This window comes from Lactuca serriola, chromosome 9 (assembly GCF_051521515.1).
Source record: "Lactuca serriola cultivar US96UC23 chromosome 9, Lser_US96UC23_V15, whole genome shotgun sequence".
NCBI classification, from domain to species: Eukaryota; Viridiplantae; Streptophyta; class Magnoliopsida; order Asterales; family Asteraceae; genus Lactuca; species Lactuca serriola.
In genome coordinates this window covers 57,402,176-57,419,514 of record NC_136416.1, presented here as the reverse complement: position 1 = coordinate 57,419,514, position 17,339 = coordinate 57,402,176, and the positions used below count along the sequence as shown (strand labels likewise).

The 17,339-nt window shown below is 32.2% G+C and overlaps 1 protein-coding gene across 2 annotated transcripts; it reads left to right on the top strand.

The window, feature by feature from the left end:
- The first annotated feature begins 1,787 nt into the window (after nucleotides 1–1,787).
- LOC145074350 (myosin-11-like) lies at nucleotides 1,788–12,925 on the top strand. Of its 2 annotated transcripts, XM_079020741.1 has the most exons (38): nucleotides 1,788–2,241; nucleotides 2,760–2,888; nucleotides 2,988–3,131; nucleotides 3,213–3,358; nucleotides 3,434–3,590; nucleotides 3,753–3,811; nucleotides 4,618–4,777; nucleotides 4,861–5,010; nucleotides 5,301–5,437; nucleotides 5,612–5,758; nucleotides 5,834–5,935; nucleotides 6,759–6,816; nucleotides 6,898–6,999; nucleotides 7,101–7,138; nucleotides 7,214–7,340; nucleotides 7,435–7,605; nucleotides 7,719–7,850; nucleotides 7,945–8,054; nucleotides 8,166–8,226; nucleotides 8,296–8,473; nucleotides 8,554–8,759; nucleotides 8,895–9,014; nucleotides 9,154–9,252; nucleotides 9,485–9,709; nucleotides 9,776–9,915; nucleotides 9,983–10,091; nucleotides 10,180–10,224; nucleotides 10,308–10,562; nucleotides 10,648–10,800; nucleotides 10,884–11,087; nucleotides 11,168–11,311; nucleotides 11,522–11,592; nucleotides 11,683–11,782; nucleotides 11,860–11,916; nucleotides 12,018–12,074; nucleotides 12,156–12,236; nucleotides 12,320–12,399; nucleotides 12,485–12,925. In XM_079020741.1, the coding sequence occupies exons 1-38, from the start codon at nucleotides 2,239–2,241 to the stop codon at nucleotides 12,606–12,608; spliced, it is 4,581 nt and encodes a 1,526-aa protein (XP_078876867.1). In that variant the 5' UTR covers nucleotides 1,788–2,238; the 3' UTR covers nucleotides 12,609–12,925. The 2 variants fall into 2 exon arrangements, with proteins under 2 accessions (XP_078876867.1, XP_078876868.1); XM_079020742.1 differs by lacking the exons at nucleotides 1,788–2,241; nucleotides 2,760–2,888; nucleotides 2,988–3,131; nucleotides 3,213–3,358 and having other exon boundaries at nucleotides 3,464–3,604.
- The last annotated feature ends 4,414 nt before the right edge of the window (nucleotides 12,926–17,339 follow it).

Sequence of the window (17,339 nt, the reverse complement as noted above, 5' to 3'; positions counted from 1 at the left end):
CTATTTGGACAACACAAGTTGATTCGTACACTAAGGTGAATGCACCTGATCATGATTTCAAAACCCAAACTCCATTTTCTTTCAAAAAACCTAAAAAATGATCATTTAGTACATCTAATATGTCTTTAACATTTCTAGTTCCAATTCTAATGATTTGGGATGATTTTTAGAGTTTAAAGCTTTGTTCAAACATTTAGTTACAACCTAGTTTACACCATTACCCTATTAAAATCATGAATCAAAATGATTAATTATCACCAAAATTCTAGTTCAAGCTTCAAAACCTCATTGTTGAGTTATATAATTTGATTTCACTTCTAATATGTAATTATGATGATATAATTTTAACTTCTAAACATAATAAGGCTTTAATAACTTGATTTAATCATAGTTTCAATGAATCACATGGTGTTCTATTTAACATGATTGAGCTCAAACTCCATTAAAATACCATAAACTTGTTAGGATTAATAATATCCTGACTAGGTAAACATGAAAATAGAATGCAAAGAACAACACAAAAACAATATACAATGATTTACGCAGTTCACTTAATAATCAAGCTATGTCCACATGCAAGATAGAGAGGTTCTTTTATTAATTTGAATATTAGTACAATGATGACATATTACTAGCACTCACTATCATTCTCTAAATAATACTCAAGGTTACAATAAATGAGATATTTATAAGGGAATTGACCTAGATGACATATGATTCAAAGTCAACCCAATGCGCATTTCTGACAAAAGATTCTTCGCAAAATCACGTTCTGCAAAAATAAGAGTTCCGAAAATCCAACGAGCTTTGAAATATAATAATAAACATTTCAAAGAAACTTATTTTTTGTGAGTAATTAGTCTGCAAACTGAGTTTCAGACACTTCTACCTTCCATATTCTTTTATCTCCTAAAACATATTGTCTTCACAAACTTTTGACATCCGTATAAAAGACTTTTTGATACATTCCGCTTCACGGAGCTCAAACGGTAACTCTTTGGCAGTTTGACTTTACATGTTAAGAATCACCGACTTTTGTGCTAAATTACAAAGCAACTTCGTCTGCCAAATCATCTATATCTTGCATCTCTAAATCTAATTATGATGAAGATCAGTTGAGGCCATGAATCACTTCAACTTCTCTAACGTCACTGCCTTGGTGAACATGTTTGGAGGGTTCTTAATACCAAAGATCTTCTTCAAATTGAGTATACATTCACTTATCAACTCTCTGATGAAAATGATATATCTTTTTGATGTGTTTTCATTATTAAATGAAACAGTAGATCATTTTCAAGGCGAAGCACACTTTGATTGTCGCAATGTAAAACACAATCTTCTTAATCCATGCCCAACTATTAGAGAAAATTCTTCAATCAAAATGGTTTTTTTGGCTTCTCCCAAAAATCTATAAAAGAGACTTGTCGGACAGACAAAAATTATAATGTATCATTTGTTAGTTGATGAGTAAATTTCAAGTTTAGTCCCTATACTTTAGTCAAAATGGTAAGATTGATCTAAATTTTGACATCTTCTCGGAGTCAATCTTAAGTTTACGGTCGCTTCCAAAATGAAATGCAAGTTTTAAATTGTACTAGATTTGAGATTTTTAGTAAATCATAGGGACCAAATCCACAACAAGACGTAGACTTAAGGACAAATTTGGGATGATTTTAAATAATGGACCAAACTTGTGATTTTGAGTAAAGCAGAAGGACTAAATTTATAATTTACTCTTATTTCAAAGTTGCATTGATGTGATGAAAAAACTACAAACCTTAGATGAAGTTGCGATACCATGAGCTACGCTCCAACTGGAGAGAAAAACGTGTTTCGTGGCTACGAATCTGCGAGAATTTTGTGTTTGAGAGACAGAAGATGCGACTTCACAGGGTAGCGATTGAACGATGTCACTTCCACAAACAAGGAGACACCGAAGAGACCAATGTGGTAAGACAGAGAGAGAAAATTCGGGGGAAAAGGGGAAATTGATTAAGGGAAAATTACGAAGATGTAAGAAGAAGAAGAAGAAGAAATAGACGATGAATCTGAAAAAAATTATTGTGAATCAACCGGGAAGTATTCAAGTTTTTGCAATGCAGATCGATCATTGTCACTGGAATGGAATAATGCTGGAAGTTATATAGAGCTGGTTCAAAAGGAAGCGAGCTCTGATTTTTCTGCGTGGAAAAGAAAATCTTATACAAATCAATCCTAGGGATTCGTTGAAGTTTGAAAATGGTAGGTGAATTTTATTTTTTTCCTTCTTCAAATTTATTTCTATCAACTACAACGATTTTGCATTCTGATTCTATGTTACTTTCTGTAATCATACGTTTATTGATGGTGATAGTGAAGTTTTTTTTAGGAAAATATACATATCCTATTTCACGATGCAATTAAGATTCTAATGATTTGTAGTTTCAGTTTGTACAATTACATTACATTACTAGAATTCATTTGAAGTCAGTAATGTGGATTATGCAGAATATGGTTGTAGTTGTTGATGGGATGCGATTACATCTTATAGTTATAGCATCCCTTTAAGCTATTTTCATATGAATATTACCAAAATAGTTTCCGAATGCTGTTATGGAGCTTAACAGGCAAACCTTTACACATACCTACATTCATTCATCTGTATTTCCATCAATCAATCAATTCATCCTTATGTGCATATGGCTACTTAGATATACTATTGATATCTGTTAACAATATTGCATAGACTTACAGTGTGTTTATGACTTTATGTACAACAGAGCACTTCAGTGAATATCATAGTAGGATCTTATGTCTGGGTTGAAGACCCAGACAAAGCATGGATTGATGGGCAGGTTACAAAGATTACTGGGCAAGAAGCAGAAATCGAGACTCCTGACCTAAAAAAGGTTTCTAGCTCACATTTTATTTTAAAAACTATATTTTAATGTCACTCTTAATGACTGCTTGTTAATAACATGAGTGCTTTTTCATGATTTCTCTTTCAGGTTGTTGCTAAATTATCAAAAGTGTATCCAAAGGATACAGAAGCTCCTGCTGGTGGTGTTGATGACATGACAAAACTATCTTATTTACATGAGCCAGGAGTCTTGCAGAACATAAGAAGCAGATATGAACTCAATGAAATTTATGTAAGTTTCCTTATTCATGTGAAAATTAAAACCTAACTAAGATTGCTTTGTTTCCTTCTTACATGTTTGAAATGGTGACAGACTTACACTGGCAATATTCTAATTGCAATCAATCCGTTCCAAAAGTTACCTCATTTGTATGATAGTCATATGATGGATGAATACAAAGGAGCACCTTTTGGAGAACTGAGTCCCCATGTTTTTGCAGTTGCTGATGTCTCTTACAGGTCATTCTTGTTTTCTGAATAAGTTACATCATCAAAGCTAATATCTAATTCTAATCAATGGAATAATATATACAGGGCTATGATCAATGAGGGAAAGAGCAATTCCATTCTGGTGAGTGGGGAAAGTGGAGCAGGTAAAACAGAGACAACAAAAATGCTGATGCGGTATTTAGCTTATTTGGGAGGAAGGAAAGCTACAGAAGGTCGCACAGTTGAACAACAAGTCCTCGAAGTATGATACATGACGTATAGTTCTATACTTAATTATTATACTCTAGTTTATGCCACTTTACATATATTATATATAATATATATATATATATATATATATATATATATATATATATATATATATATAATCACGATTAAACTTATGACATCATTGTGAGTGCAGTCAAATCCAGTTCTTGAAGCATTTGGGAATGCTAAAACTGTTAGAAATAACAATTCCAGGTGATTTGCTTCATGTTATGTAATGAAACAAAGTGATGTTTCTATGTCATTTTCCATCTTGCTTTAGGCTTCAGTTTTTTGTTTTTATTGTTTGTTAATAATATAAACTAGAGTGAATTTACAAAAATGGTTCATGTGCTTTATTATTTTTACCATGGTCAGTCCAAAATTGAAACTTTTTCACTTTTGGTCCTTATTTCAAGGTTTCATGTTGGTTTTGGTCCCTGGAACCTTATAATAGGGTTCAAAATAAGAAAGTCACAGACTCACAGGGACCAAAATCAATACATAACATTGAAATCAAGACCAAAATTTAAAAAGATTTCAAGTTTGAACCAATCAAGGTTAAAACCAGAAAGTACAAGGACCATTATTTAACTTACTCTACAAAGAGTAAATTCCAAAAATGGCCCACAAGCTTTATGATTTTTACCATGTTTAGTCCAAAACTGAAACCTTTTTCAGCTTTGGTCCTCATTTCAAGATTTTGTATCCGATTTCCCTCCCTTAAAAACTTGAAATAAGGAATATAATTGATATGAAACCTTGAAATAAGGATCAAAATCAGAAAGATGTAGGGACCAAAATGGATATTAAACCATGAAATAAGGACCAAAATGGGAAAACATTTCAATTTTAGACCGAGCATGGTAAAAGTGAGAAAGCACATTGACCATTTTTTTTTAAAAGTTACTCAAGCCAATAGTATATGATTGGTAGCTACCATAAAGTGATCAATTAGAATTCTTTTTGTATTTCATAGATTCTAATCTAACAATATTATCTTGTATTTAATAATATTCCAGCCGTTTTGGAAAATTTGTTGAGATCCAATTTGACAAACATGGGAGAATATCAGGAGCAGCCATCAGGACTTATCTTCTAGAAAGATCTCGTGTTTGCCAAATAAATGATCCTGAACGCAACTATCATTGTTTTTACCTTCTATGTGCAGCACCACAAGAGGTATATAAATATACATTATCATTAATTTGTTAGCAACTTATCTTTTTATATAAACTTGAGGCTATATTTTTATGTGTTATTAGGAAATTGAGAGGTATCAGTTAGGAAGCCCAAAATCTTTTCACTATCTCAACCAATCAAAATGCTATGAGCTTGTTGATGTTAATGATGCCCATGAGTATCTTGCAACAAGGAGAGCCATGGATATTGTTGGAATAAGTAAAGAAGAGCAGGTATGAAACTATATCCCCTCATAATTTTTATTTTGTTTATTCATGGCCAAATTGCAGAGAATAGCAACATAATGTAGTTTGCTTTTTACATATTGCTATTTTTAGTAAAGAATGTAAGCATGTTCCTGTTATATGTACATAAATGTAACTACATTGCTATTATGATTAAAATGTAAATTATATTTCTGATATTGGTAAAAAGAGTAAAGTAGGTTGCTATTTCATGCATTTTTCCCTTTTATTCAATGACATATGGAAGAGTTATTAGTACCTTTTCCTTATCCTCACAGGAAGCAATTTTTAGAGTTACTGCTGCTATTCTTCATCTTGGGAATATTGAATTCACCAAAGGGAAAGAGGTCGATTCTTCAGTTTTAAAAGACGAAAGAGCTAAATTTCATCTAAAGATGACAGCAGAGCTTCTTATGTATATCTGTTTCCAAATCCTTGAAACTTTGTGAATTTAATAAAGGGTTAAATGCAAGAAATAGTCATGTACTTTCATTGATTTGTTTATTGTAGAATCCTACATTGCTCTTTCTTGCAATTATCCCTTTTGTAATTTGGAATGAGTTGTGGTGAATTTATGAGCTTTATTCAGGTGTGATTATGTGGGTTTAGAAGATGCATTGTGTAAAAGAGTGATGATTACTCCTGAAGAAATTATCAAAAGAAGTCTTGATCCAACTAGTGCATTAGTCAGCAGAGATGGATTGGCTAAAACAATATATTCAAGATTATTTGATTGGTATGAAGTATGAAGCTGTTTTAATGATAATTTATTTAAAATAAAAACCTCTTTTATGAACTTGTTAATTTGCAGGTTGGTGGAAAAAATTAATGTTTCAATTGGGCAAGATCGTACATCAAAATGTTTAATTGGGGTTCTTGATATTTATGGTTTTGAAAGCTTCAAGAACAACAGGTGGCACCCAAGCTTTATCTTTTGATTACTTTCATACTCCATGCATTCCAAAATTATAGCTACATATTGACTTTGAAAAGCCAGATGTTAGAGTAAATTACAACTCTAGACCCTATGGTATGTCAAAAGTTATGCTTTTCATTAAAATGTTTCATTTATTGCACATGTGGTCCTTAAATATTAGTTTTGTTGCAAGGCTTGTCCCTATTACTAATGGTTATAAAAAAATCTTTGTATAGTCCAAAGAAAAAAAATACTATATCTCCTTCACTCTCTTCATTTTCTTCTTTTCAAACCCTAAAAAAATCCTCAATCTCCTTGATCTTAAACTCTAAAAACCAACCAAAACCTAGATAAACTATAACTAAAGGAAAATCAAGATCCAAATAAAAAACCCCCACAAATTTACAGTTTTTTAAACTATTTTATTGCATAAAAAGTTCAAACCCAGTCATCAAAAGAATAAAAATGGTAAATTTATGGGTTTTCTTTTGATTTGATCTTGATTTTCTTAGTTATAGTTTATTTTTTTTGGATTTGGGTTCGGGTTTAGAGTTTAAGATTAAAAAAATTAAGGATTTTTTAGGAGTTTACTTGAAGAAGATAAAAGAGATTTTGATGTGGGCAAAATAGTCATTTTGCATTGGATTTAACATGGACGAACCTTGCGGCAAAACTAATCTTTTGGGACCACCTGTGCAACAAATGAAACATCCGGACGAAAACCATAACTTTTAATATACCACAGGGACTATTATTGTAATTTACTCCTGATGTTATTTGACAGTTGTTATCTTTAATGTTGTCGATCATACACGTGCAGCTTTGAGCAATTTTGCATCAACTTCACAAATGAGAAATTACAGCAACATTTTAACCAGGTATATAATTACTAAATCTGATTATCATTATTTTGATATGCTATTAAGAAATTTTCTGAAGAGTCTCCTTTTGAATTTCAGCATGTGTTTAAAATGGAGCAAGAGGAATATACAAAAGAAGCTATTAATTGGAGCTACATTGAGTTTGTAGATAACCAAGATGTTTTAGATCTTATTGAAAAGGTATATATATATATATATATACACACACACACACACACATACAAGCTGATATATGTTTTGTCAACTACATAATTTTCTGAATTTATAATTTTATATCACAGAAACCTGGTGGAATCATTGCTCTCCTGGATGAAGCTTGGTAAAATAAATTTGCTTTCACATATGCTAACTAAAATTTCATATAACTGATTACATATTTTTGTTTCTATTTTAGTATGTTCCCAAAGTCAACACATGAAACATTTTCAAACAAGCTTTATCATACATTCAAAAATCACAAACGATTTGTGAAACCCAAGTTGTCACGTACAGATTTCACAATTGCACATTATGCTGGAGAGGTATATACATGTTTTAGTCAACATTTTGCTTCTAAATAATGTTAAATTCTATGTTTTTTTGTTAATTGTACCTCTGTTATTTTATAAATTTCAGGTCCAATACCAATCCAATCAATTTCTTGACAAAAATAAAGACTATGTTGTCCCTGAACATCAAGACTTATTGGGTTCTTCTAGATGTGCCTTTGTAGCTGGTCTTTTCCCTCCAGTTTGTGAAGAGTCACCTAAATCTTCTAAATTCTCTTCAATTGGTTCTCGTTTTAAGGTATTTTTTTTTTTAATCAGGGTAAATTACAGGAAATAGGTACCCTTTTTTACCATTATATACAATGTACTTAAAGAGACTGATGTTAATATTCATTTTCTTAATTGATGCAGTATCAATTGCAACAACTAATGGAGACACTAAATGCTACAGAACCTCATTATATTAGATGTGTAAAACCAAATAATCAACTGAAACCTGCGATATTTGAGAACTCCAACATCTTGCAACAATTGCGGTGTGGCGTGAGTAGACTATAATTATTTGAATTTCCCATTTTACCCTCTCTTTCTACACTTGTATGTAACTATCTTTCTTATTCTATTCTAAACTGTTCAGGGTGTTTTAGAGGCAATCAGAATCAGCTGTGCTGGTTACCCTACACGCCGTGCTTTCTTTGAATTTGTAAACAGATTTGGACTTCTTTGCCCTGAAGCCTTAACAGGATGGTAGAACTTTTCTTCACCCTCAAATGTAACCCTAGATTTATTACTATCATTTATCTTCCATTTGTTTAATTCCACATCTTTTAAAAACATTTCCTTGATTCCCTCATCCAGCTTCGATGAAAAAACTGCATGTGGGAAGATTCTAGAAAAGAAGGGAATCAAAGGCTTTCAGGTATGTAAACATACATATATACATATATATCCAATCCATGTATATATATACTTATAAGTTATAATACAGATTGGAAAAACAAAGGTGTTTCTAAGAGCTGGACAGATGGCTGAACTAGATGCAAGAAGAACAGAAGTCCTGAGTAGTGCAGCACAAATTATTCAAAGAAGAATACGAACACATATTGCTCATAAACAATTTATAGAAATTCGGAAATCTTCAGTGGTTATACAATCTTTTTGTAGAAGTGAGCCTCTAGAATCGTAAATTTTGATCTCATTCTCCTATTACTAAGAAAACTATTGAAATAACTTCAATGACTTTTAGGTAGATTGGCTTGCAAACGTTTTGATGAGTTAAGAAGGATAAGAGCTGCAATAACAATCCAAAAGCACTTGAGAAAGTATCGTGCGCGTGTGGCCTACAGTAAGCTCCGTGTGGCTGTGCTTGAAGTGCAAACTGTCATACGTGGACAAAAGGCTCGTAAGGAGTTCATATTTAAGAAACGAACTAAAGCTGCAATTAAAATTCAGGTTACTTTTATAACTTTATCTATCATTTTGTATCCTTATATATATATATATATATATATATATATATATATATATATATATATATATATATATATATATATTACAAGATTTTAAATTATTATATTTTTTTTGCAGACTCGATGGCGTTGTTATAGAGATTCTAAATATTATAAAAAGCTAAAAAGGGGAGCTATAGTTACACAGTGTAGATGGAGGGGAAGAATTGCAAGGAGAGAGTTACGAAAGCTTAAAATGGTCAGTTACAATTTTTATTTTAAAATTTTTAAAATTATTGTTTCATGACTTAATATATATATATATATATATATATATATATATATATATATATATATATTTTTTTTTTTTTTTTTTTTTTAATTTAATATTGTTCCAGGCTGCACGGGAAACAGGTGCACTTAAAGAAGCAAAAGATAAGCTTGAAAAACAATTGGAGGAGCTGACGTGGCGCATACAGTTGGAAAAACGTTTAAGGGTAATGTATTTTATATCTTAAAAGCCAATTTGAGGGAAATAGCAACATACTTTGTAAGCAATGTACTAAAAGTTTTTATCCATAATGACAATGTACTTATGAGTTTCTACTATAAACTGGAAATTTAAATCCATTTTGAATTTTTTTTTTCAACTTTTTGCTTATGTGGCAAACAATTGCCAAATCGTTAAAATATGTTTAAAGGGGTCTAAACTTGAGGACATATTTTCAGACTGACTTGGAAGAAGCAAAAGCAAGTGAGGCTCAAAAATTTCAAAATGCTGTGGAAGCTTTACAAAAAAAACTTGATGAAGCAAATGCAAATTTAGTCAAGGAGAAAGAGGAGGCAGCCAGGAAAGCTGTAGAAGAGGCGCCACCTGTCATTCAAGAAAAAGAAGTACTTGTTCAAGATACTAAAAAGATTGAATCCATGACCACAGAGATCAACGAGTTAAAGGTAATGAACTTACTTGATCTTCATTTTACAATCATGAAATGAATATTGACCTTTTTGCCCTTGCAGGCGTTGTTGGAGTCGGAAAAGAAACACTCTGCTGATTTAGAGAAGAAGTTAGGTGAATCTCAAGAGTGTAGTGAAGAAAGACGCAAGAAGTTGGAAGATTCAGATAATAAAGTACAACAGCTACAGGATTCCATGACCAGGTTAGGCTTTGTGATTTTCAAGGGCAATTCGGTAAATTTCCGCATCATATTCTAACTTCTCCATTAGGCTGGAAGATAAGCTCCAGAATTTGGAATCAGAGAGTAAAGTTTTCCGCCAACAAGCTGTGGCAATGGCACCTAATAAGTTCCTCTTACGTAATAAATCTATCCTTCAGGTATTATTTAATATTATTGAATAGTAATAGTAATAATAATGATTATTATAATAATAATAGCAACAAGTCCAATTTACAATTTTTGCAGAGATCAGACAGCGGACATTTATTTGCAGATACAAAGCCGCCTCTTGTATTGTTTCTCTTAAACACAGCTCTTGTTCTCAAATATGTAACGCTTTATTTCTTTGATTTTAAGAATATATTATTTATTAGGATCTGCATAGTGTGTCGATGAACACAAGGGATCTATCAGAACTGGATGATAAACCACAAAAATCACTGAACGAAAAACAGTTGGAAAATCAAGAGCTACTCATCAAATGCATTGGAAAACACATAGGATTTGCAGGGAACAGACCAATTGCAGCTTGTATTATATACAAATGTCTTCTTCAGTGGAGATCTTTTGAAGTTGAAAGAACATGTGTTTTTGATCGCATCATCCAGACCATTGGTCATGCAATCGAGGTTGGTTCCAACTAGGATTTTTTATTTTTAATTTTTTTATTTTTTGGGTTTCTAAGTTTTGTTTTTATTTTCTGTGTGTTAAAAGAAAGCACAGGATAATAATGATATATTGGCGTATTGGTTATCGAATGCCTCGACTCTTTTGCTTCTACTTCAACGCACTCTTAAAGCAAGTGGTTCAGCAACTGGACTGGGCCCACAACGTCGTCGAACATCCGCAACGCTTTTTGGGAGGACTGTAAGTGTATTATTGGATTTTTCTGGAAGTTTGATATTTTATCAATTTTAATTATTTTATAAAATGGTAAAATGTATTGTTAGAGTTTCCGTGGAGCTCCTCAAGGAGTGAACCTTTCGTTTATGAATGGAGGGTTAAGTGCACTAGAAGCCGTAAGCCAAGTGGAAGCCAAATATCCAGCCTTGTTATTTAAACAGCAACTTACAGCCTATGTTGAAAAAATATATGGAATGATTCGTGATAACCTAAAGAAAGAAATATCTCCACTCTTGGGCTTGTGTATTCAAGTAATCCCTTATCAATCACACCACTATTCATATTCTTAATTATTTATTTATTTATTTATTTTTAAAAAAAAAATTAAAAGGCACCAAGAACTTCGAGAGCAAGCTTAGTGAAGGGGGGAGCATCACGGTCTGTTAATAGCGCAGCTCAACAAGCTTTGATTGCTCATTGGCAAGGGATTGTCAAGAGCCTCGGGGAATTCTTGAACACGTTAAAAACAAATCATGTTAGTCAAATTTTCTTATTTATTCTTTTCTTGTTTTCCTATATATATATATATATATATATATATATATATATATATATATATATATATATATATATATATATATATATATATATATATATATATATCATCGACAAATAGAATAGAGTTCAAATTATAACATGAAAAATTGATATGTAATAGTAAGTTCACTTGATTCCATTCCTACAGGTACCACCATTTTTGGTACGCAAAATTTTCACACAAATATTTTCATTCATCAATGTTCAACTGTTTAACAGGTCGGTATACTTAACTTGAATCACAATCACTAACAATATTGCAATTTTATTCAAGATTATGATTGTTCTTTTTATTTTTCCACTCTGCAGTCTTCTTTTGAGACGTGAATGCTGTTCATTCAGCAACGGTGAATACGTGAAAGCAGGACTTGCTGAATTAAAAAACTGGTGTTATTATGCGACTGATGAGGTAGCTATTTTTGAGTCTTGTGTTATTTTTTTTAAAAAAAGAAAAAATTACTTTTTGTTAAACAAAAACAAGTGCAGTATGCAGGTTCAGCATGGGAGGAGTTGAAACATATACGGCAGGCTATTGGGTTTTTGGTACTAGATTATATTATAATTTTCTCTCAAAAGAATAACATTTTATTTCTGGGTTTTCAGGATTTAATTTGTTTTGCTTTCGCAAATATAATTGAATCTAGGTTATTCATCAAAAGCCAAAGAAAACCCTCGAGGAAATAAGTCGTGGTCTCTGTCCTGTGAGTTATCCTAAGAATGACATTTTCTTAATTTACTTTTTTTTTTTTTTTTCTTTTTTTACATGAATCTGTGGTGTACAGGTTCTTAGTGTACAACAGTTGTACCGGATTAGTACCATGTATTGGGATGATAAATACGGCACACATAGTGTGTCCACAGAAGTAAATACCTCATTTCATTTCATGTCTTTTTTTTTTCCATTAAGAAATTAAAGAAACATATGTATCTGTGTGTTGTTGATTAGGTTATATCAAGCATGAGGGTGATGATGACTGAAGAAAACAATGCAATCAGTAATTCTTTCTTGTTGGATGATGATTCCAGGTTAGAAAGGGCATTTAAGAAGGTTTTTTTTTAGTAATTACTTATTACTTATGGGGTGGGGTTATTAATATTATATATATGGCAGCATTCCATTTTCGGTTGATGATATATCAAAGTCAATGGAGCAGATAGAGATCCAGGATGTGGAGCCTCCAAATCTAATCCGTGAGAATTCTGGATTTAGTTTTCTGTTTCCACAGACCGATTAACTACTCTACTCAGATTTACCTCGTTTTCTCCAAATTAATGTGGGCCCATAACACCCAACCTGTCTCTGTTCTGCTGGAATAACAAAAAAGAAGAAGCACAAGAAATGTGGGTATAAGCCATACAGAAACAACCAAACCAGTGTTTTGTTTCGTGGGCCCCACCCAACCCCCGCGTGTCAAGAATTATATATATGGCTTTATACATTACAGTCGGTTTGTTGTACAACACTACTAGTTATTATTGTTTATCTTCATCAGTATATATATAAGTTATACTACTGTAGTAGTAGTGTAAAAGATTTCACATTTCACACAAATCCTTTATCAACTCATGCTCATACTCACACATACTCCATTAAAATACAAACACTTGAGAGCCATGAGTGTATGAGTATTCACAAAACCCTGAAATGTACCAACCATATTGAAGACCAAATTTACAAGAATATGCTAATTATGTTAGTTAAACTAAACTTACTTTTTCAAAGTACATACTTCTCATAATTGTTCTGTCTTCTCTCATTGAACTCATTTGTCAAGAAGTGTAACAAAAACTTGAAAGCGAAACAAAATTCTGACATGAATGAATGTATAAAATAAATATAAATAATATACAATATAGTACTAATTCTAGACTATAAAATATATTACTAGTACTACTATACAATATATAGAATTATGTTCGTTGGGTTTGATAGTTTCTTCGTTGGAGAGCACCAAAATTATACCACTACATTGTATATAGGTCATAAAATAGAATAGTCATATGCCATATAAAGACGTAACATTAGTTTGTTTATGCACATATGCCATGTAAAGATGTAACATTAGTTTGTTTATGCACATATATGTCCCGGATAAAAAAGTTTTAAGTTGCAGAAATCGAAGAGTTCATATTAATCATTGCATTTTGTTTTTTAGTTTATATTGCATTTTGACAGTATTCATATATATTTTTATCGATTTGCACATGGGGGTGGGGCCTTTTGTTCACCATTACTTAGACAAACACATTGATGATTATTTCAAACACGAGTCCCAAACATTCCACAAACGATTAAATCAATCTAAGAAACTGTTACATTATGGTGGAACCGAATCTTGTGAATATGAAGTGAGGTCCTTCAAACCTATCACATAAATTATATATATATATATATATATATATATATATATATATATATATATATATATATATATATATATATCGAGAACCCCTTACGAGAGTGCCTAGCATACGTTGGATTTGTCATTAAGTTGTTTGCATGCTAATTTCAATACAAGTGTTGTTTAGCATACATAAGCATCGTCTTCTTGAATTTTAAAACTAAGAAAATGGAAGCCAAAAAGAGAAAGGAAAAGAAATGAAAGACAAAAAAACCAATTGTGTTTTCGAGTTTGAAGGAAAGGAAAAAAAATAGAATTTTTTGTTTTCCCTCGTAATTGTGTAATTGTGTGTCTATATATTATCAGTTTTCAATTTCTTGACATTATATAGACAATGTTAACTCACACGATCCTTTAACTTTTAAAAAAATGAATATTGTTGACTTTTTAAATTAGGTAATTGTAGTGAATCATGAACATTGGTTTGGCATGCTGAATTAAAGAACACACAATGAACACGGTGATTTCGGTGTTTAAGAGATGCATTCGATTATGTATGGTGTTACAAAAAGGGATCTAGATCTAAATCTACATAAATAACACACACTTACACACTCAATTTTTACATCTCTCAAGCACACCTCCATAAGTGGTATGAACCCACCTTATATAGAGGTGTTTACATGTTTTTCTCTCTCTCACTCTCTATCTCATGTCACAAGACTAATGTACCACATACAAGTGGGTCTACAAAAGTCAACCCATTTACAAAGTCATACATGAATAACTTTGCACCTAACATTCTCCCCCTAAAAGTTAGAAATGGATGACCCACTTCAAATCTTCCAAAATCGAGCAACTACGCGATTCGAGCCTCAAGCGTGACACATGTTGAGATGAACTTAAAATCTTTAACTCTTCCATGGTTCTTCAATTTGGGCTCTAGGATGTGAGACCAAACGAACCGAGAATGATCAAGAGCTTCTCAAACTCCAAATAATCACCCTAAAGTTGAGCATAAAAACACACCCCAAAAATCTTCAATAAATCCAAACCCATTTCGAACCGAATCACTTCCGAATCTCCAGTCGCATCATTACGTAAACTTCAAAAATTCAAGGTCACTTCGGTCTTCAAATCTGCGTAATATGAAAAATTCAAGTTTGAATTTTCATATAAATTTCTCCCCCTTTTTATAATCGAAATTTGATTATAAAACCTTCAAGGAAAGAGAATGTGCTCTATTCGGATTTTTTCGTGTCAAAACTCCCCCTTAACGTGTGACATAAACTTTGTGCTTTAATCCGGAAAATCAAAAAAATCTTCAATTTTTAGCTTTGTTCACGGACCGCCTTTGACAAAATTTCTCAAAAATAGGTAGAAATTGTCAATTTCAAAATTTTGCAGTGACCCGGTGTGCCCAAAACAGCCAAAAACGCGAAACTCTCCCCCTGGATAGAAAACGTCAATTCGCATAAACTACAGGGGCTTGAAATGCATTTTCTTCAATTTTTCAGCAAAATCAGCAAAATCGAGTTGCTTGTGCCAAACTGTCGAAATTTCAGGGACTGTTTACGAAAATTCTTCATTCTTCCGAAAGTAATTCCAAATGTCGAAATGTGTAAAATGTGGCAAAGTCTCGAAAATTACCCAACTGTCGAAATTGGACCATTTGTGCCACTTCCTTAAAAATGCAGGGACCAAAATCGAAAATGATTGTTTTCTTCCCCAACCTAAGGAAATTAAATGCATATAACGAAACTTCATCTTCACTTCACTTCGTTAATCAGGTAACGAAGTCTAACACCATTGATATTCAAGCTTTCTTTTTCCAGCATCAATATAACGAAATTTTAGCATCATTTTAACGAAATTGTCGAATGCTTATTCATGAACATAAACTCTTACTCATTCAGCTTCGCTTTTTATCCAACAGCAACTCAATCATCAAGAAATCTAAACATTCTATCTTTAGCCCCAAAATCGATTCCATAACCGAAACTTTCGAAATCCAAACATTAATTGATTTCAGTCGACTTTGCTTTTCCAAATCATCAATTCTTTCGAAAATTTAATAACCCGGTCGATATTAGTTCACCTACAAACCATCGACTGTGAACAATTGAACTGCCTTTTTCCAGTCGACTTCCATTCAATTAGACATCAAAATCAAATTTCGAAATCTGATTCTTTGACTTTAACATCAGTCGAAATTGATGCTAACACCTTGAATCAAATTTTGATATCAAGCGATTCTTCAATAATCGAACACTATTTTGACTTCAATCGATTTAAGCTTTGACTATCTCGCTTCATCTGTTAGTTATCAAAATTTTCCTGTTCGTCAATTGTCATCAATAACCAAATATCGACCAACATCACCATCCACATCAAGCCTTTGAAATCGATTTCACAAAAGAACCCTCCAACCCTTCGAAATCGATCAGTCTCCAAGATATCGATACTTGACTCTAAGCATCAGACATCAATCAAAAACACCAAGCAAGTCGATTTTATTCCAATCGATACGTAGTTGAAGTCAGACGATGATAATCCAATTGTACAACTCAGTGACACATGCGTACAAGTTGAACCAAGAACAACGACTTTGACTTTTTGTTTTGACTCTTCAATTCATCAATTGACAAACACAAATCCACAAATCTATCATCGATTTTCAAATCAGTCAGAGAATAATTGATTGTTCTTGATCAATTTCATCCAAATCAAAGAATTTGATCGACAATTACTTGATCATCATCAGCTTGGGAATAGAATAAATCATACCCAACCGATTCACAATTCCAACTCAATAATCAAAGCTGATCAAATGATAAAAACAAAATCATCGTTGAATTTCCACTTCAACTCATTCCCAATTTCTTTCCAGACATAAACTAGAAACCTTATCGGATTCGATTTCGACCTCAAGCAATCAATTAATAAAAAATTTTAATGTCGATTTTCAATAATCTGTTAATCAAATGAGATCGATTTACCAACAACAACTCACGAATCGAACAACCGAGAATGATCGAATGTAGTTCATCGGATAAAAGAATTACTCAGCTGTAATTGGGCTCAACTGTACGATATGAACAGTAACGTTTGGGCTCCATATTTTTGGATCGAATGAACAATGACGAAATTTATTTTGATTTTAGGCTTGATCTTAAAAAAAATTATTGGATTATAGGGGGGATTGAAACAAATTTAATCCAATGAATAAAAACAATTCAAAAATCAAGAAAGCACGAATTAACAAGATTTAGAGAGATCATAGAGAGAGACTCACCAAAGATGCTCAAGTTGTGACAAATTTAGCCAAACCGATAACCGTTTCTTCAAACAATCATGTTGATCTTCGAAGACCCGCTCTGATACCAATTGTAGAAGAATTGAAACGAGTATTCGAAAGTAAATCAGAGTAATTCAAGTAATGATTACGAATGAACACACGATGTAAATATGATCTGGTTTCAGCTTCAATTACTTTCAAAGAACTTGAGTACAAACAAGATAACAGAAAATGGGAAAAAACTCTCTTACCTACACTCAAGTTCAGACCCTATTTATAGGATACTGAAAGTACAAAAAATACTAAGGACTAAACATTCAGTTTTG

Excerpts from the sequence above, each read along its gene's own strand:
- LOC145074350 (XM_079020741.1), top strand. Across the intron at positions 7,851-7,944 it reads TGCAACAATTGCGGTGTGGC|GGTGTTTTAGAGGCAATCAG; the intron begins GTGAGTAGACTA and ends TAAACTGTTCAG. Across the intron at positions 11,783-11,859 it reads GTTATTATGCGACTGATGAG|TATGCAGGTTCAGCATGGGA; the intron begins GTAGCTATTTTT and ends AAACAAGTGCAG.